We start from the raw sequence: 19874 nt of genomic DNA, 5'->3' as shown, positions 1-19874 counted from the left end.
CAGGCACTGTGGTGGTGAGACTGGGTCATTGCAGTGACCTGCTGGGACTGGTATTCCCTGTGTCAGAGTGTGCAATTAGCCAAGCTGTGTGATCCAGGGTCATTGGTGGCCTCTCCAGCAAGCAACTCCCAAGAGCTGCAAGGAGAGGCGTACTGTTCTGCCCACTGACACACACAGACAATGTGGAACTTGCAAGGAGTCAAAAGAGGATTCCAAAGGAAAGCTATTCCAGTTTACAAAGGTCCCTATGAGTTCACTGAAAGGCAAGATTGGCTTATATGATGGCAAAGTTTAACTGAACAGAACCTGAGAACAAGAAAGATATCCCCATAAAGCTGAGTGATGAGCAAAAGAGAAGGAATGCTTATTTAAAAATTAATCCCCGTCTTAAATGGATAAAGTATATAGCTTTGAGAAAGAACCTTCAAATATCAAGAGGCTTTGATATCTAAATACATCACGATAAGGATTTCCCTGGTATGGAACATCAGGCATCAAGAGGGTACATCTTAAAATCGTTTCCTTATATCCTTAAAATCAAGGATTCTTTTTCTTGAGGATTTATATTAAGCAATGATACCTTGCTTTTACAAAAACAATGTATTTCTTAACCACCGAAGTACATATATCACAACAGATCAGACACTACAATACAGACTTTTTTTCAGTACATCTCAAAGCAATAAAAGTGTACTACAGTAATTTAAAAACAGTTCTACAAAGTCAAATTCATTGCAAAAATTCTTAAATCGTAGAATTCACAGAAGTGAAGCTGGTGAAGATCAGAACACTGAGCTGTTGCATTTCTAAATATCAAAACTGAAAAACTTCAGTCCAAAGTCCAAAAGCCTCGAGAAAGGATGGAAAATCCAACAGAACTGCACGAGTGTCCTGGTAGGTAACTGCACACAAGTAACTGGCTAAACCGGCCAAGATACCTTTCAGAGCTGAAATGCATCTTAAATGACATAAAAGCAAGATTACGGGTCTTAATACAAATTTCCCAAACCAAACTGTCGCCTTTTATGCAGAATTTGCTGAGACGTGATCACAAACGGAACTGGGCACCCTGCTTGTGTCACACCATAAACACTAGCAAGGAATGGAAATGGAAACAAAAATAAGCAAGAAGCAATTGCTTCACAGTATGAAAGAAAACAAAAGACCAGAAACAAGCTAGAAATGCAATTACAATCCTAACTGTAAACATGAACTAAAACTAAGATGTTCTGTGCCAGCTTGTATATGCTGATAAGTTGGGATAAAAGAAACACTTGGAATGTGCACAGCTATGGCTCAGATAGTTTGAAATGAAAAACATGTTCCCAATAACAGATTGAAATACATCAAAACCTGGGTGCCCAGTAAAGTCAACACAACAGCAGAACCTTTAGAGATCTCCAAAAACTGTTCCCTTCACCCTCAGCGTATTTTGGTATCAGTCTGTCCATTTACAAAAGACTTTCATAAAAGGTACCGCTTTCGCTGAACTGAATTAAAATCGTATTGTTCGACATCCACCGTTGTAGCCCTAATTCAGGACTGGTAGCCACCGATCTTTATATAAACCTCCTCCACGGTGTCGTGAATGATCCTAAAGCCCTAATCTGAGACGGCAAATACCGAGGAGGTTGCGAAGAAGGGTGAACCGCTGCTCTTGCAGGATTTCGGGATCGGTGCTACCGGGATTCCCAAGAGTCCGAGTGCCAGGGTGGCAGCGAGCTGTGCCCATGGGGGGGCTGGCTCCTACTCCTCTCCGCTGAGCCGGCGTCCCTCACTCCCCCCCCTTGCCCGCTCCTCTGTGGCGCCCCGACTTGCCCCCTCTCTGGCGCCGGCGATGCCCCCGGGGCTGGCCTGGCTTGGCGGTGGTGAAGGTGATGCACTGGGAGTCCAGGAAGTCCAGCAGCTTGGCCGCTCCCAGCCGGATGCCCGCCTGCCGGAGCTGAGCCTGGAGCTGGGAGAGGACTAGGGGCTGGTAGAGCAGGACGGAGCGGTGCAGCTCGGGGTCAGAGGTGATGAACCGGCGCACCGCCTCGATCTTGTCCGCCTCCCGCACTGCGGCCTGGGACGGGGTAAACCCTTCCTCCTCATCCTCGTCCCCCGAGGGACCGCATTCCTCCGGGTTCGACCTGGGAGCAGACACAGCAGAATGGACTTAATACCTCCAAATAAGCTGCTTCCGTTTCCTCTAATATTTAACATTTTTCTTTCTGTTCCTAATACCTCTGGCTAGACTCCCATCTTTCACAAATAGTACAGCAATACCCTTGAGGAAAAAAGCTATTAAAATCACTCTCTCTCCACCCTCATGAAGAAACATGAGAAGAGGATCCCCAAACAGCCTGGCTATAATCTGGCTACCTTGTATCCGATTCGCCTCGAGTTTGGAACCAGCAGTATTTCAAAGCCTCTAAGTATAGGAAGCACAACAGCTGCCATATATAGTCCATTTTGGCTCAGAAAGCTAAATCAAAATGTTCAAGATTGCTTTGATCCTCCATTAATCTTTAGCCTATACAGGCAGATCATAATGTATACTGTAAATGACACCAGCTTTTGCTGACAGTTTGAAGCTGGTAAATACTTTCAGTACACAGCAGTTCATTTTCTTTTGCTCACTGTTCACCAGCATCGGAACCTGGACAACAGCGTCATGGTCCATATCACGCACCTCCAAAGCCCCAGCTCCCTCCCTGCTGGGCTTCGCCGAGAGGCCAACAAGCAGCTGGATTCCGATTCTGGATTCCGAACGTTTCTGATCTCGCGAGCTCTCCGGGTCCAGACAGCAGTTCTTCACCAAAGGGCCACGTCCGGTCCGTGCGGCGGCTGCCCCCCACCCCCCCCAGCTCCTCGATCCCAGCCCCGCGAAACCCCCGCTCGCCCACTCGTCCCCCCGAGAGACGCGCCCTACCTCTGGGATGAGAAGGAGTCCTCGCTGGCGGTAGCGGACGAGGCGGTGGAGCCTTGCGAGGCGGGCAGCTGCTCGGCCCGCTCAAAGCCCCCCGCCTCCCCAGGCGACGCCCCGCGCCCGGGCTCCTCAAATCGCCCCGCGTCCCCAGATCCCGCATCGCCGGGGAGGGGTTTCCTTCCCTGTGGGCGTGGGGCCCCAGAGGAGCTGGCAGCGCTGGGAAACACGGGGCCGGGCTGAGCGGGCTGGGCCAGCGCCTCGTCCTCCGAGTCCGAGCTGGTCAGCTGGTGCGTGTACTGGTGGATCTCCTTCAGCTTCAGGACCATCTGGCGCTTGGGCAGAGGTCGGACACCGAACCTGGAGAGAGCGCCAGCCCTGTTAAGCTAAGATTAAGCTCTTCACAAGACGCACAAAGCATTACAAGAAACTTGGCACTCAACTGGAACAAATTCACAATGTCTTCAGGAAGATCTGTCTTGTTTCTACGTCTTTACGCTGACTGTCATCAATCCATGGGAATACTGTAAAGGTCAGAGTCTTGTGTGGCCACTACTGGAAGCAGTACAAGGCGTACACTTGTGACGCATGCTTTGCACCAGATTCCAGGTGTGGTCTTGTGGGATTCTGTCCTGTTCTTCCAGTAGTTAGCTACCCAATGGGCTAAACAGAGAAAACGGCCTCCCCTTGTGTGTAACCTACCTACGCAGCTCCAAGTCCAAACCCAGCCTTTAGGTGATGCTCTTCCTGAGAGAAGGTGGAGAGGGGGCTCACCTGTTGAGCTTGGCCTTCAGTTCCGGAGTGTCCATGTCGGAGTAGCTGGGCATCGGCGTGATGGGCACCACTGGGCCCCTGGCTTTCCTCCGGGGGGCAACTGCAAGGCAAGGGGCAGGAAACCAGGGCTGGAGTCACTAACCCCTGGGTGACTGGTACTTTCTATTAGTTGAGAGTCCGTGGGCTTTCAGACAGCTCCAGGGCGAAAGCAGGCCACGTCTGAGCCTGTGCTGTAAGACTTAATGACCACTTTTTCAAAGGTTTTCACATTTGAACTGTAAACCGAAGATGAGCTGTGCGAGAGGAATACGGGTAAAATATTGTGCTGCCGCTCATGACAGCAGACTATTTTCGTACAGTATTAAAGTTACATTTTTATCCTCTGATTTGAGTCTCGCAATCCTTGAGAACTAAAGAACCTGCATTGGACTGTATTATAATGCAATTCAAACAGGCTGTCATTCTCCCAGTTTCTATCATTTACCCACATTCTTCAAAATTCACAGAAAACTGATAGGAGAGAGTGTATGCTATAATTCAAAATCAATGAAAACAATTTAAAAGCAGACAAAGATATTGTAAGAAAAGTAAAAAACAAAACAAAATATGAGCAAAAATAATATATTTATATGTCTGTTTTCTACAGGACAACACCCCTTGACTGCATCTTACTTTCATTTAAAGTGTTCTTATGTTTCTAAGAGTCTTCAACTTATTAGATCCCAGTTACACCAGTACAGTTCAGGGCAGTTCAAGGTCACAGGTTGGACGCCTGCAGATGCAGATGCTGTCATTCGTCTGTAAACCTGTAGCAACAGGGGCTAGTGAAGGTGCTGCAGCAGGCGCAGACTTAGGGCAGGGAATGAAATTTGGGCAGCAAGCCTGACGCCAACACTGTACAGGTCCCATACAGGGAGGGAACATAATTCATCGCCATTCAATTAAACAGGTGTGCTCAAGCCCCGCAGATGAACGAAACTGAGGTCGGAATATTTGATTGAGGTTTCATGCCCTACCGGGGGAAACGTACCTGGAGTTTTGAGCTCCTTCACTCTCTGGGATAGGGCGATGGAAGGCACCCTTTGTGAAAGAGGCAGGATGTCTTCCTCCTCCTCCTCTTCCTCCCAGACATCCCAGATCTTCGAGTCCAGTAGGCTGGGGTGGTCCTCCATGGACACCACCGCCTGGGGCTGCTGGGTGGGATTAGGCTGGGAAGAAGGAGGGGATTTCTCCGGAGAGACTGCATCCCTGGTAATCCCCAAGGGGCTTGAACGCACTAACTCACTGCTCCTGGGCGCACTCCAGCTCATCTCGAAGGGCAGGGGGGGCTCCTCATCCAGACAGAAGCTGTGGTCAGGCCGAGGAGGGCTGTGCCCGTCTTCGTCGCTCTCCTCTACCTCAAACACTGCTGTGGCGGGGGACCGCCTAGTGGCCAACGCCTGTGGATCACTCTCAGATTGCAAGAGAGCCCCAGCAGAGTTCTCACAGCCCCGGTTCACACCAGGCTCTGCCATTTTTGTTGAAGAATTGGACTGAGATTCAAAGCTTTTCCTTTCAGGGCTGTACTTCAATGAGGAGAGCTTTAGTGAACCGGTGCTTTGAGTGATTTTAACTTCTCTACCCCTTCCCTTGGAGATTCTACTACTATGGCCGGATCCCTGAATCCGGTCGCTTTCACTGACATCCAGAGAACTCGGTGAACCCATGGAGCACGATTCTGAGTGTTCAGAACTCTTACAGCTTACATCACCGTCAGTAGATGAACGGCGCTTTGTCCTGATAAGTGACAGAGTCTCAGGGGAGCTTTGAGAACGTGCTGACCCATGGCTTTCATCGGCTGGAGGGGCAGACGAGCTCTTTTTTAAGATGAAGTCCTTGCTGGGAGGTGAAGTAAGGCTTGGCAGTTGGCTCTGGCAAAGAGGAACAGTGGACAGCGACAGCCGGCTGGGACTTCTAGAAACTGTGCTGTCAGTTTCAGCACTGCTGGGTTCCTGCGGCGAAATCTGGCTCCTCGAAACGGATTTCACAGACCGGAGGCTGCCTTTGCTCTCACTGAGTGTTGGCGACTCTGCTGAACTGTGCCGTCTCCTGCCTGGCTGGTGCATCTCTGCAGGAGCAGAGGTTAGATTGCTGGTAGATTTAGAAAGGCCTGTGGTCTCTGAGCAGTCGACGCGAGAGGACTTTTCCCTGGATCCAGCCAAGCTGCCACTGCTGAACAAACCAGGCTCGTTCCTAGAGGATTTGCGAAACAGATTGGTCCGCCTGATGGCTTGCACTCCCATTGTGCTGGGGGTCTGCGTGGACTCATGCCTCGTTCTGACAGGAAGTACAGGAGTGCCAGGGATCATCCAGGAGGTCTCCATGCTGGTGCTATCTTCATGGCCAAGATCACTCTCACTACTCAGTTGAAGGCTCAATCTACAGGACTCCAGGGAGGTTTCCACAGGTATGTTCGGGTCTGGGGAGGAAACCTCAGGTGACAGCTGGAAATCACCTTCCCTCTCTGGTCTTATTGGATTTTCGGGTGATTTCTCCAAAAGCTTTTCGCCCTCCTCTTTCAGGTGATTCAAATACAAACTTGATGTCTCGTGAGCAGTCGCCTCCCCCTCTGAGGTCTTGAATTCTTTTCTGGAAGATGTGGTTGCTTCCCTTCCTGGGTCAAGCTCCATTTCTTCGTCAGAATCCAGCAGGACAATAATGTCCACTGGTTTGGAAGCAGATGAGTCCCTTTGGGAAAAGGTACAAGTTGGTCCTTGACTTGTCTTCCTTGGGGTGCTGCTCTCCTTACTGGAGGAGACAGACGTCCTACCTGTCCCATCGGGCTGGCGACTGACCTCACTCAAGTGGTCGCCAGGGTGATTCTGACAGATTCCAAGATTATTAGTTAAGATGGACCCTTTGGACGACGTTCTTCCACAGTCCACTAACGTTGCATTTCGTGCTCCTGAGAATTTCTCGAGAGGTGAAATAGGAGAGGAGCCCACAAAGGGGAAAGAGGAGGCATCTCCTGGCTTCTGGGCAGGGCTGACAGACAGGTCGATGACTGAAGACTCGCTGTCGGATGGAGGATCAAGATCTTCTCTGCTTGCCGTTTCACAGATTTCCAGATTTGGCCTTGAGGTAGGGTGCTCTTCCACAGCCTCCCCAGCCCCAGTTTCCTGTGTGTGCCGCCTGTCTTCTTGAGAGGGCTCCACATAATCACCCCAGGACTCGGAGAAGATCCTGTCGTAGCTCTTATCCAAACTCTTTTCACAATCGCGACCCGGAACGGATGCACCTGAGGTGTCCAAGGCTGCTCTGCCTTTCTCGTGATATACCGGGACAGGAGCGGTTACTGAATTTCCCTTGTCCATGTTTCCACGACTGCTTTCAAATTCACCTGCTCCCTCTCGACGCGGTGTCTGGGAAACGCTGCTGCCCAGGTCTGAGCCATTCAAGGGATGGATGACCTGGCTTTGCTTAGATTCGCACCCTCTTTCTCCTGGCGGAGTACTCAAGTGGCCTCTGTCTCTCTGAGGTGAAAACGGACACCCTGTCCTCAGCACGCACTCTTCTTCCTTTCTCCGGTCCTTCCATGCATCTTCACTTCCAGTATTCAGGCATTCTTCATCTTCCTCCTCCTCTTCACTCTCCCCCTCCGACCTGCCCACTGTCCTCCCCTGGGTGGCAGCAAACTCATAGATCTCCTCCAGCTCCTCCTCACCCACCCTCTCGTTGTCTGGGTCCTCGTCTCCCGCTGCTCGGGTCTCGGGCTGCAAGCCAAAACCCTCAGCTGGACCTTCTTCGCGCCTCCCCAGGCCTTGCCCATCCTCCTCCTCCTCCACCCACATGGAGCGCAGCAGCTCCTGGAAATTGCGATCGCCGTTGCTACACTCTTCCTCAGAGTCCAGCCGGGCCTCCACCTCTTCTCCGGCCCCTCCGCTCGCGGCTGCGTCTCGGCACAGCTCCTCCAGTTCCTTCAGGCCAAACCTGGGGCAAAGAGACGGAAAAGCACGTTTCTGCCTGGCTGGCTCACTCAATAACCCTGCCATGCTCCTGGGTTTTGAGTCCAAGAATAAGTCTATTAAGAACTGCTACCATCAGAGGGGCAAAGCTAAAAACACCGATCTCGAGTGCCCAGTGCCCAGTGCCCAGTGCCCAGTGCCCAGTGCCCAGTGCCCAGTGCCCAGGAAGCACCCCGCAGGGGAAGCCTCGTGACGTGCAGCTGGGCGAGCTCACCTGGCGGCCAGGTCCTGCAGTGGGGGTGCCAGCGCGGGCGAGAGGGCACAGCGGGCGGTGTAGAGGTACCGCAGCAGCAGGCGGGCGGCCTCGGGCGGCACCTCGCCCAGCAGCACGCGCCTGGCAGGGGGCATGGCCTCCTCCTCCACAGAAAAACCCTCGTCGTGGACCTTCGGGTGAACAAACAGGAGCCCTTCAGTCAGGCAGGGACACGCGGACTCATGGACTGGAGGAGTCAGGGCAGCAGCATGTGAAAGCTCTACGCAACACACGTACTCTTAAAAACTGCACAGAAAACCTTCTATGTAATGAAATACAAAAAACTGAAACTAAACTTAAAATAAACTGCTCCTTTCGTATCTAACTGTTACTATTATTAACATAGGTCGAGTGAAGTTCACCATGCTGCTCAGAGTGCTTGCGAACACGCTGACTCAATGGCACAACGAAGACCAATTAAAAAGTTAAAGCTGACGTTACCAGTTGGACCAGTAGGGGGCAGCGTGCATACAGCATGAAGGAGTGAGCGAAAAGCACATCTCCAGAGTCCGTCTGGAACTGCACGTCACTGAGCTGGGGGTTATTCACCATGCCAGCCAGGTCTGAGACCAGCTGACACTGCGCCACCTACAGGGAGGGAGGATCAGCATTAGGCCCCGTGCGAGTTGGAAAGAAGGGCATTCAACAACAAGGAAGTGTCACGAGTGTTACTAGGGGTCATTTCCGGGTCACGAGAGGGATCAGTATTCAGTATGGCCAATTTTAGAAAACCCAAAGAAGTCATTTCATCAAGAAGTGGAACAAATTCAACAACTTTCAAGGGAAGAATGCTGCAAAAGCATAGGTTGAACATTTATATTTGGCATCTTCACCTATTTCTAATGATACATTCAGCCAGTATACAGTATGTTTATCAATGGTCCATCACCACAGGATGCACAGACCTTTATGGTGAACAGTTTAGATTGGTTTCGATTGGTGGGGAAGCCTCCAGTCTTACAAAGTTTAGAAACTTTCAAATTTCAATCTAAAACACTTTCAAATTACCTTACTTTTTTACAATTTCTCCCAAATTATAATCAGTTTCTAATTAGGATGGGGTCGTCCCTGCTTTTATACATCTAAAACTTGTATCAGTCATTAAATAGCAGTGAGAAAAGATGGATTCCACTCCATGTAAATGGATCATATTTCTTGAAAGACCTCTGCTATCACTGTCAGCACATTTAATATGCATAACAGAGCAGTCTGCCCATCAATTACAGTTTTAGTAAATAATGATGGTTGTGAAAGGCACAGTGATTAGCACATCTGCCTCAAAGCTCTGGGGCCCTGGGTTCAATTCCAGACCTGGGGTGCTGTCTGTGTGGAGCTTGTATGTTCTCCCTAGGTTTGCATGGGTTTCCTCTGGGTGCTCCGGACATTGGCCCATTGCTTGCCAAGATAGTCTTTTGCTGCCCCTTACCTCATACAGGATAAGAGCAGATTAGAAAATGGGTGGAGGGATTTTTGGTGCATCTCTGGAGCAAATACAAATTACTCCTGAAAAAACTCATTTCCCATTTTTAAATTTTAAATAGAAACCTCTCATTTTTGTTGAGAATAAGTTACGATCTTATTCTGAGACCCTGAGCAACTCAGAATTTAACCTGCAATGGAAGTACTTAAACCTCCAACACTTCAGGTCCTTATAGGATTGGCTGATCACCCCTTCTGAGGGCCACTGACGAGCCGAGCCAGTGCAGACTAGAGAAGTTCCTCACCGAGCCCTGGGGAGCTGCCTGCATGTTCTCTGCAGTTGGAACGAAGCCACTGAGAGGAAGGTCAGTCACCGTGGTGTCCGTACCTGAGACAGAAAGCACGACCAAGGGTCAGACCGTGCTAATCGCACTATGAGAAAGAAAGCACGATTGACCAAGGGTCAGACCGTGCTAATCGCACTATGAGAAAGAAAGCACGATTGACTAAGGGTCAGACCATGGTAACCGCACTACGAGAAAGAAAGCACGATTGACTAAGGGTCAGACCATGCTAATCGCACTATGAGAAAGAAAGCACGATTGACTAAGGGTCAGACCATGGTAACCGCACTACGAGAAAGAAAGCACGATTGACTAAGGGTCAGACCATGGTAACCGCACTACGAGAAAGAAAGCACGATTGACTAAGGGTCAGACCATGGTAACCGCACTACGAGAAAGAAAGCACGATTGACTAAGGGTCAGACCGTGCTAATCGCACTATGAGAAAGAAAGCACGATTGACTAAGGGTCAGACCATGGTAACCGCACTACGAGAAAGAAAGCACGATTGACTAAGGGTCAGACCATGCTAATCGCACTATGAGAAAGAAAGCACGATTGACTAAGGGTCAGACCATGGTAACCGCACTACGAGAAAGGAAGCACAACTAGGGGTCGTACCACAGTAATCACACTTGGAGAAAGAGAATGAAGTTGTTTCAAAAACATACCTTGAACCCGATGATTGAAAGATGGGAAACTGGGGAAAGCTTCACACCAAGCACGTATATTAATTGCACCCTGACGTGAGACAAACCCTCTCCTAAAGCTGAGTACTGTCACACCGAGACTCTTGGCAGCGCTGAGAATGACACTGAGGCTCCAAGTGAAAGCAGTACTGATCGTATCTGATCATCAAATGGTGTGGCATTGGCATTTGATCAGCTTTTTAATTTAATTTGCACATCATACGTGCCAAAGAACCCGAGGTCTTCGAAAAGCCACAACAGGTTGTTGAAGACGCACAGCAGAAAGGCGGCGAGACGCAAGTCCTGCTTGTTACTGGGGGTTCTGCCGGGCGGGCCTGCTGGGCCGACTCACCGCGGTCCTGCGCGGCGCCGGGAGCGCCTGCCGGCCGGAGACCCCACTGCGTCAGGGTCAGCCCCTCGTCTGCCAGCTCCATCAGGTCACACAGAGTCTGGCTGCGCTGGGGGCTGGGGGCCCCCCCGGGGTCAGAGGTCACCGGCTGTGTCTCCAGCTCTGCAGCAGGGCTCCGCGGGGCTCCGCCTTCCTGCCAGTGGGAGAGCGCGAGGTTAACACTTCAAATTACACAGACTGTGCTAAATGAAAGAAATGGCAGTTTCTAATACCTCATTCGATTATTGACAGATCAGCCGCAGCGGTGTAGTTAAGGTTCTTAAAATGACTGTTCACTGAATGAGAGGGAAAACATTTCCTTCGTGTGAGGCTCTCTTAAAGACACCCAGCACATTAAAATGAACTTCTTCCCCAGAGAAAAAGTTGAAATGATCGCAATGTCACCTAGCTCATCTGTGCTCGTGGCACAAACCAGAGTTTTCTCCTTAAGCAGCATTATCTCTGGTCCCAGAGAGCCCCGGTCCGACACATTTTTGAAGTATTGGATCTATTAAATAGTTGTAATAGCAACAATCAAATCAAGATGAAATCATGCCCGGGGAATTCTCTGGCTTGAAAGGCGCAATATCAGAATAACATTGTTTTATTGATTGATTGATTGATTGATTCAATGGATGGATGGATGGAGAATGAAGAAACGAACTGATCCGTTCCACGGGTGACACGCTCGAGTCATCGCGAGATCACAGCGGGACACGGCTCACCGCGGCTGGAGCCCAGGGCTCGATGGGAGGCACGAGCTCGCGGCTGTAGAAGGCGGGGGGGGGGCCGCGGTCCACGTCGCGCAGGGCGCTGCGCTCCCACAGGCCCACGCCGCCTCTCTCGGCGCGGAGGGCGCTGGCCGGCAAGCCGGGCCCGGGAGGGACGCTCGGCCACTCCCGGAGCAGCAGGGCGGCGGCGCGCTCCTGCAGCCTGCGCCGCGCGGCCTCGGGGTCTTGGGCCAGCAGCAGCGGGAGGGGGCCGGGCGCGGCCTTCCTGCGTCGCCTGCCTGCGGGGGGGGGGAGGCGACGGCGGTGAAGGTCACGTGGCAACGAGGCGGCGCCGTCCCACAGCACCACGCGAGGCGCCGCAGGACAGTCGGCCTGCTGAACGGCACTGCCCCTTCACGCGAGCACGGAGAGGTCAGCTCTTCTCAACATCACCTCCCAGGAGACACTTCAGTTCAAATATCCCTCCCTCTCCATGTGTGTGAAAGCGTAAGACCCTTAAGTATCGTAAGTGGACAAAAGAACCTCAATATACATGAAAACACCAGAATGAATGATAAGAATCCCTTTTTCTAACTCCCCTTTAAATAGGTGCACCTCAAATGTATTGGATGGTGGATTTTGTGCCTCTTTATTAACACGATCCTTAAGTTTGAAAGACCTTGCCCTGGAGCACTGTTAATGTCAGCACTGATAATGATATCGTCGCTGATACTCCGACAATAAATACTCTCAATACCATTTTGACTAATTTCCCAGTAGTTATAATTGAATTGTTTTTGCTAGGAATGGCTGCATTCTGACAGACTGCATTCTGACAGACTGCAGAAATATAACCCTCCCGTTGCAGTTCTAGTTCTGAATTGAATTAACCCTTTACTGCCCCTACGGGAGTCCACATCAAGAGCTCATGAACATGTAAGACACTATAATAATACAACACGGTACAATTCCATACACAACAACATTTCACAACACCGCTCAGTCAGAAACTCTTCCAGTATCGGAAGATTAAAAAAAAACAATTCGCTTGTAAAGAGTCTAAAAACAGCAAAAACAATAATAAGATGCCTACATGGAAACTGTGTTTTCACTGTTCAACGGTTGAATGCTTTTAGGTGTGAATGAAGTACAGGCTCTCTTCATCTCTGTACAGATCTGGCTCCTCTTCTCGGAGGGTAAGGAGAGTATATTCCCCTGGCGCTCACCTGCTGTGGGTCTCCCCTGTACACCTGGGGCTTTTCCAGGAGGCTCCAGCCTCAGCTCCACCTCCTCCTCCTCCGCCATGGAGCGCGACAAAGCCAGGGCCAGCATGGTGTCCTCGTCCAGTGGCTCGGCCTGCTTCCGGGGCCTCTTCGCCGGCCTGCCGGGGTCCCCGGCGCCCCTCCTCTTGGACCGCCCGCCTGGGGGGCTGAGTGGCACAGTGAGCGAGAAGGCTTACGAGTTACTGAGGTCACCTCGGTATTTAAGGCAAACCTAATATTTAATAACCGGAATATAGCGCTTGTGATCCTAATGGATCCCAAGGTATTTTACATAGGGGAGGAGACACATCTCGTCCTGCGCTGCGCCGACAGGTGGCAGCCTTCCTGCAGCAGGTGCTACACTGCCCAGCACAGCAGGGAGAGGAGCGGGATATCCGTTAGAAAACGGATGGATGGATGGATTTAGAGAGGCCAGATTGTGCAAGCCCTGAGAGGAATTCAGTCAGGAAACCAGAGCCCACACTCCTGCTTTTCTAAACAGTGCCATGGGATCTTTAATAACCAATAATCAGTACACCAGTTTAAAATCTCATCCACAGGGCAGTGTTTCCTAAGGGACAGTGATCCTGGTAGGCATACTGGGGCCCTGGTTTGAACATTTAGATCCAGAGGACAGAGTACCACCTACCTGTCCACCAACCCGATTTCTAGCAGCAACATGATTGTCACCCCATTTTTAATGTTATAATATACTTTCAAGGCATGTTTGTAAATCTCCTTTGGTAGTCAAAACTGCAATGGTTATAACAGTGTGTCATTCTGTGATTCTCGGTATCCAAACACAGCAGTGGAAAAAAAAAATCAGACAATGAGGATCCTGTTCTAGTGTCAAACAATACGCTGATTTTCCAAAACAATCAGGAGATGTGAAAAGTGAATTTACAATTTAAAAGCGAAGAAGAGCAGAAGCCATTTCTGTGTGATTAAACTTGTAGCGGGACAGCAGGGTTCGGAGGCTCACTCACTGGGGCCTGGCTGTGTTCCCCCCCTGGTCTTCTGCCTGTCTCTTTATGGCCTCTAGGAGCTGGGCCGGAGGGACCCCCATCTCCGAAGCACATCGCTTCAGGTGGGCCGCTCGGGTTTTGGGGTGTCGGAACTCCTTCCCGCAGATCGGACACTCGGGCACTCCAGTGGAGGAGGGGGGCGCGCTTGCTTCGGCGTCATCCAAACACCTGCCAGAGAGGAGGCGCAAAGCCAGCAATCCGTCGATTGAGAATCAACATGCTTTTTGTGTGCCACTCCATTACAGCTGTAGCTTTCTGCATATTGTAACACACAAGCCACCCAATTCGTTATGAACTAGAAGAGATGAGGAATAAGACACCGTGAGAAAAAGTCAAATGAGTGTAATTTCTTTTAGGTGTGGCAGTCATCTCCCAACAAGCAACAGGAATCGCAGGTCACCATGAGTGTTACTGCATCGTAGGGTATCCTGAAATTCTGAGAGACGCCAGTAGGGCACACGTTTAAGACAAGCTCTCATGCACCAGGGCTTTTAAATGCACTTAAACAGTATGAGCTGTATCAGAGCTACAGCCCCTGATTCGTGGTGTGCTGTATTTGTACTATGGCTGCCATCTTTACTAGAAATCTGAAGATAAATTGCGTGGTGGAGATGGAGACTTGGGCCTCTTGCGCCCACAACCACCGATAAGGCCGGAAAGCAAAGATCAGGGGTCTCCTTCTCAAACTCTGGGCACAGTTTGGGCAATCTAGGACACCGGATGGCACGGGAGAGACTAGGGCTGGTGGCAACCCTGACTTCAGTCTCCGCGGAGCAGCCCGGCCAGGGAGCAGGGTGGCACTGACCTGTTGAGGTGCTGTGTGCGGCGCAGGGAGTTCATCGCGGACAGGTCCTTCTGGCAGATCTGGCAGAAGAACAGCCCCCCCTCCTCCAGACCCTCCAGGTCCAGCGCCTCCCTCTGCAGGGCCTCCTGCAGCTGGCAGGCCAAGGCCTCATCGCGCTGGGGGTCCAGGACTACAGCGGGCCCTGCAGGACCCAAAACAGAGCAGGGCGTTGGAGCAGCGGGGGACAGGCAGAGCCCAGGGGTCTCTGCTCCCTCCTTCTACCTGGGGCTAACAGTGAGCAATCACTCTGTACAGGAAAGAAAAGATGCACTAGATCTTTTCAGGCCTCTACATTTGAAGGCTGTAAAAACTCTCTCTTTCCATTAGAATCTGCATCAGCTGGACTTGTGTTTGTGGAACAAACTACCACATCGTGGGATATGGTACCACTCCAATTCACCGCAGTCCTTCAAAAAAAAAAATCCAAATAAAACAAACCACCAATGACACTCTTCAAGCAGTGGTGCAGATTATAATGCCCTACTTGAAAAACAATCTCTCAGCACGAGCAGAATTATTTCCCCGTTTCCCGTCAGGAGTTCCACGAGTGCCGCGCATGCATCGGTATTCAACACGAGCGTATGCATCGGGGCCTGCACAATGCACAGGTCGCAGACACCGCGAGGGAGCGTGCTCTCTGTTAGCTTGGAGTTCTGTGGAATACACATCTCCTCGATACTGAGGCTGAGCCATTCAACATAGGAGGGCTCAGGTGTAAGTTCTTTTAAATAATCAAAACTAACTCTTCATATTCATAAAAGTACACATCTTATTCATTTTGAATGTATATCGTTTTGTTTAAAAATTATATAATTGTAAAATACAAAGGGACAAATAGCAATAGACAATTTCGCTTGTGATGTATAGTCGAAAGTGTATTGTAAAAGAAAGGCTGAGGAAGGGTGATTATATGTAAAATGGTTTTGCTTTGTTCTCTAAAATTAAAAATAAATTCAAAACTAACAAGCAAATTATGAGAAATAATGCAAACCTTTTGTATTTCACAGATTAAAATGGTCGAGGTACCTGGTCCACTCAGGGGAAAAATCCCCTGCAACAACAATCTACTCTGTGGATTCACAAAGCCGAAGAAAAATATATACACGTTGAAATCTGACAAAACTCCTGGAAATCTAGCAATTTACCTCACCGTCACCTGGAGTGTTTTCACACTCCGTGAAAACAGTGTGGAAAAGCCAAGATGGACATAAAAAACACACATGAGAACAGGCAACCAATATAAAAAGATAAAATGACATATGCTAAAAGAAAACGAGATCTGCATTTCTGAATAGTTCTGATAGGGTGACCTGTAACGGTGATTTTCTGGTGAAGACATCAGTGAAAACCTGTGGCCGTGATGAAAAATGAAGCGCTTTTGACTTTAATAGTTGGAGGTGTTTGGAACCACCTACCCACGACATTTCGCAAACCTTTCAAACTCTTACAGAGTCCTTGCTATGAGCGAAACACAAGACTTTCACGCTTTTCTTAAGGGTGAAATGTGTCCGGTCTGAGGACCGAAGGTGACCGTGGGGATTTAAAGCCCTGGAGGTTCAGGAGCCCAGTCTGACCTGGTCCCGAAGCTGTCGTGTGGCGGTCCCGCCCCGTGCCCAGGTCCGTGTGCGTCAGTCTCTCTGGGCTCAGTCTCTTAAACTGCTGCAGGCGCCGCACCACCTTCTCCTTCACCCCCATCCTCCCTGGGCCCTGGACACCTGGAGAGCGCGACAGGTGAGCACTGAGGACTGCAGACCCCTGCTCCATCCCTTCACAAGCAGACGGATGCAGAATCGTTTGGCAGGGTGGCTGGGCTTGACATTTGATGCATGCAAGTGCAGGGTTCTACCTGCAGGTGAAGTGTAATATAAAGCAACACTGAGCTTCAAGAGCCTATCAAAGAGACGCTTATCCATCCATCTTCGAAGCAGTTTATCCAATTCGGGGTCACAGGGGAGCAAGCATCGGGCACAAGGCAGGGTACACCCTGGACGCAGTGCCAGTCCAGCACAGGGCACACACTGACAAACACACACACACACACTTACACCAGGGCCTGTTTTCCCAGAAGCCAATGAACCTACCAGTAAGTCACTGGACTGTGGGAGGAAACCAGAGAGAACATACCAACCCCATGCAGATAGTGGCCCAGGAATTGAACCCAGGGCCCCAGTGCTCTGAGAAAGCATTGCTAACCACTGTGCCGCCCATGTCTTACTTTATTATTAATATTACTATTGTAGAACATTCGAGGAAAAAGGTGAACAGGGCGTCAGGCTATATAGATTAAAAGTGCAGAATGGAAACTACAGGATGTTATTTATAAGAGCTCATAATGAACAACTGCAGTGGGCACATTACAAAAAAAAGTGCAGCTCTGGAATCAGTGCAGAGAAGAGAGAAAATCCTGGGATTCAAGTACAGTCACACTCTGACAAGCTTCAGGAACTCAACTGCTGTAGTCTTTAACAGAGAAGACAGCAGTATGACCCATCAGACTTCTTTAGATCCAACAGTGAAATACAAATACAGAAACGGCAAGTAAAGAAAGTGGAGTCATGACTCAGGACAGGAGGCTTTTCTACACCACGAGTTGTAGGAGTGTGGAACAAGCACAGCCGTGCTGTTGACGCCAACACCTGGGCTTCTCAATGAGATCCTTGAGTCACTTAGCCAGGAGCAACCAAGCAAGCCATATGGCGTCTACGCCTTCCACTGACTTTTCATTTCTCTTATGGTATCACTGAACCAAACACTGGAAGCCAACTACAATGTGCAGGAAAGCTCAAGGAGCAGTTTCAAGGAAACATTCAAAACAAGGCCAACGGCCAGTACGTGACATGCAGGCGGCAGATTTTAATTGTGGACACGGAAACGACGACGGAGGCAGAGCGAAGGCGGGGGTATGCGGTCTTCTCCTACCTCGGGGCGAGGCTTCGCCGAAGCTGACCGCCGGAGGGGCGGCAGAGGGGTCACTCTCCGGGGCTGGGCACACCGCAGGGGGCACGGCGGCCTGGGACGCGCGGCCTGAGCCGCACCCCTTCCTCTTCGAGCCCGGGTCGGGCCCCCTCCTACCCCCGGCTCCTCTCCTCAGCCTGCCCCGAGCTCTCGGAGCCCCGATGTCCCTCCGGTGGCCATCCTCCCCCTCCGCCTTTTTCACCCGTCTCAGCACCTTGGTGCAGAGCTCGGTGAAATCCTCATCTGAGTCTTCCATCCGTCTCCCCCGAATCCCAGCCCCTTCCAGCCGGGGGCGTCTAAGGGCCCCTCGCTTCAAACCCCATCTTTAAGGCTCATCCACAGCGGACATTAGCCCACTGAACGCCCCCTGTCGCCAAACACTGTGGAAACAGCAAACAAAACTCCATCAGCTCCCGGTGAGAGGAAAATCAAGGGAGAGCAACGGCAAGAAGTCTAAATCACAGCCCTGAGTTTTGCCATTTTATTTGATCTGATCATTTTCTAGTTTGCAGACAGAATGACAGAAAAGTGCAAAAAAAAATAACACAGTATCGGGAGATAAAGCAGTAACAATACAAAAGGATACGCAAAGAGCACGGGATGAAATCAGAGCCCAATGCACCCGTTCTCTTACGTTACAAAAACAATCATTTTTTACAGCACATGTCCGCTGTCATGCGCCAAACTACAGTTTTTAACACATTTTACGTCCTGATTTTTCAGAGATCGAACTTTTAGTTTAAATTCCTAAATACATCAGTTCGTCATACGATGAACGAGTACAGAAATGCGCCTGTCTTCAATGTAGCATCTTCTGAAGCATGCACTGTAACCACTTATGCACAACTTGTCTAAATTATTTAAAAATATAAATTGCATTAAAATAATCTGAATGTAATTGGTGCACTTGGTGCAAAACCGCTAAGAGATTTACATTGTGATAACTCCAGCTAATGAACCACAAATAAAACATGTCTCGACGTCTTGCGAGCAAATCAGAACCCGAATCTGAGTTCTATGCCTGCACGTTTACCAGATCATATGGATTTCATTTATTTTTTTAGTTGTTGTTTTAAAATATGACACAATTCAAACTCACACAGAACCCGCTGGGCTTTGTACTTCCTGTCACATGCCCACCGCCGTACCGTCCACGTCACATGACAAACCTCAACTCACATGATATCCCCACTGCGCGTCGCAGAGAAAGTATTTTGCACGTAATCCTTTGCGGGTTTTTAACAGAATAGTTCTAAGCTATTCTATTTTATAGAAAGGTGCAACATTTAGGTTTGCACGAAAATGTATGCTTTTGGCTTAAGTATCATTCAAAACATTTTTGTGCTGTACCTAATCGGACCTACATTTCATTCTCCCATAAATGTCTTGAATTGTTTGGTATGATGGCTTTCGTCATGTTGTTAACCCGTTATATGTTAACCTCGGCCAGTGATTCCCATACACGTGCTAGACAGGGTTCAGATCCAGACTTTGGTGAATGAGGACTTTTTTATTGGAGTCTTTTTTGGTTTCCTGGTGAACATACCAATGCTAGCTTCTTACAATGCAACTGTAGTGCTACAGGGCCCTCTTACCTTGGGTCTGGCCAGCCAGAATGCACTTTCTACACATTGCACTCTACGAAGGCGGGTATTATGAAGTGGAGGAGCTCATCGAGTACTCACTCTATCCCAGCCCTTGTGGAAGCTGATTCCCCTGTGATTCTTTAACATGCCTCATGCTGAGGGTCTGGAATTAGTACTGCAGCAATCTTCCCTGATCCCTATGGCCATGTAGGTGAGCAGAGGCACAGGCTCAGGGTTTCGTCTCCTTTACTGATCTATGCAGGTGTGTGTGCTGATCACATGGAGAGCAGAGAACAAGGAAAAGGTGTCCCTTAGGTACAGAGAAAAGGAAACATCTTTCCTTTGTATAGGGGGAGAGAAACAGGGAGATCTGAGTGAAGATGAAATGCACAGTCTGCCCAAAGATTTCAGATGCTGTGTGCAGGTAAACACCATTTCCTTTGCTACTGTTGTTAATTCCACTCTAGAGCCAGCATCTACAACCCTTTTCCTAGAAAGCTGCAATCCAATTTCTAGACTGGATTGATTAGTGATCTGATCTGTTAATTTACAGACAATTTGGAGCAAACAAACTTCAGTCGTCAGTGACCAACCTGCTTTTAACTAAACAAAGAAAATGCATGCTTCATTAATAACTTAAAAGTGTTTCCAATCCTCAAAAATAAAAAAGTTAGAATGCTCTATAAAATCATGAACTAGAGAAACTAGTGTTGAAG

General features: G+C 49.6%; 1 protein-coding gene across 4 annotated transcripts; it reads right to left on the bottom strand.

Moving 5' to 3' along the window:
* Positions 1-585: 585 nt before the first annotated feature.
* On the bottom strand, positions 586-19863 carry slx4 (SLX4 structure-specific endonuclease subunit homolog (S. cerevisiae)). Of its 4 annotated transcripts, none has more exons than XM_088612647.1 (15): positions 18672-19862; positions 17537-17952; positions 16192-16332; positions 14579-14759; positions 13735-13941; positions 12713-12915; positions 11502-11785; positions 10741-10930; positions 9661-9743; positions 8378-8524; positions 7898-8067; positions 4710-7648; positions 3680-3779; positions 2912-3265; positions 586-2129 (listed from the first exon to the last, which is right to left on the bottom strand). In XM_088612647.1, exons 2-15 carry the CDS (start codon positions 17826-17828, stop codon positions 1775-1777), a joined length of 5646 nt encoding a protein of 1881 aa, XP_088468773.1. In that variant the 5' UTR covers positions 17829-17952; positions 18672-19862; the 3' UTR covers positions 586-1774. The 4 variants fall into 4 exon arrangements, with proteins under 4 accessions (XP_088468773.1, XP_088468774.1, XP_088468775.1 ...); XM_088612648.1 differs by lacking the exon at positions 18672-19862 and adding an exon at positions 18507-18627; XM_088612649.1 differs by lacking the exon at positions 18672-19862 and adding an exon at positions 18606-18624.
* Positions 19864-19874: the final 11 nt, after the last annotated feature.

Source organism: Lepisosteus platostomus, chromosome 19 (genome assembly GCF_059453375.1).
Source record: "Lepisosteus platostomus isolate fLepPlt1 chromosome 19, fLepPlt1.hap1, whole genome shotgun sequence".
NCBI classification, from domain to species: Eukaryota; Metazoa; Chordata; class Actinopteri; order Semionotiformes; family Lepisosteidae; genus Lepisosteus; species Lepisosteus platostomus.
The sequence above is the reverse complement of the archived record's forward strand: the minus strand, read 5'-3'. Positions and strand labels throughout refer to the sequence as shown.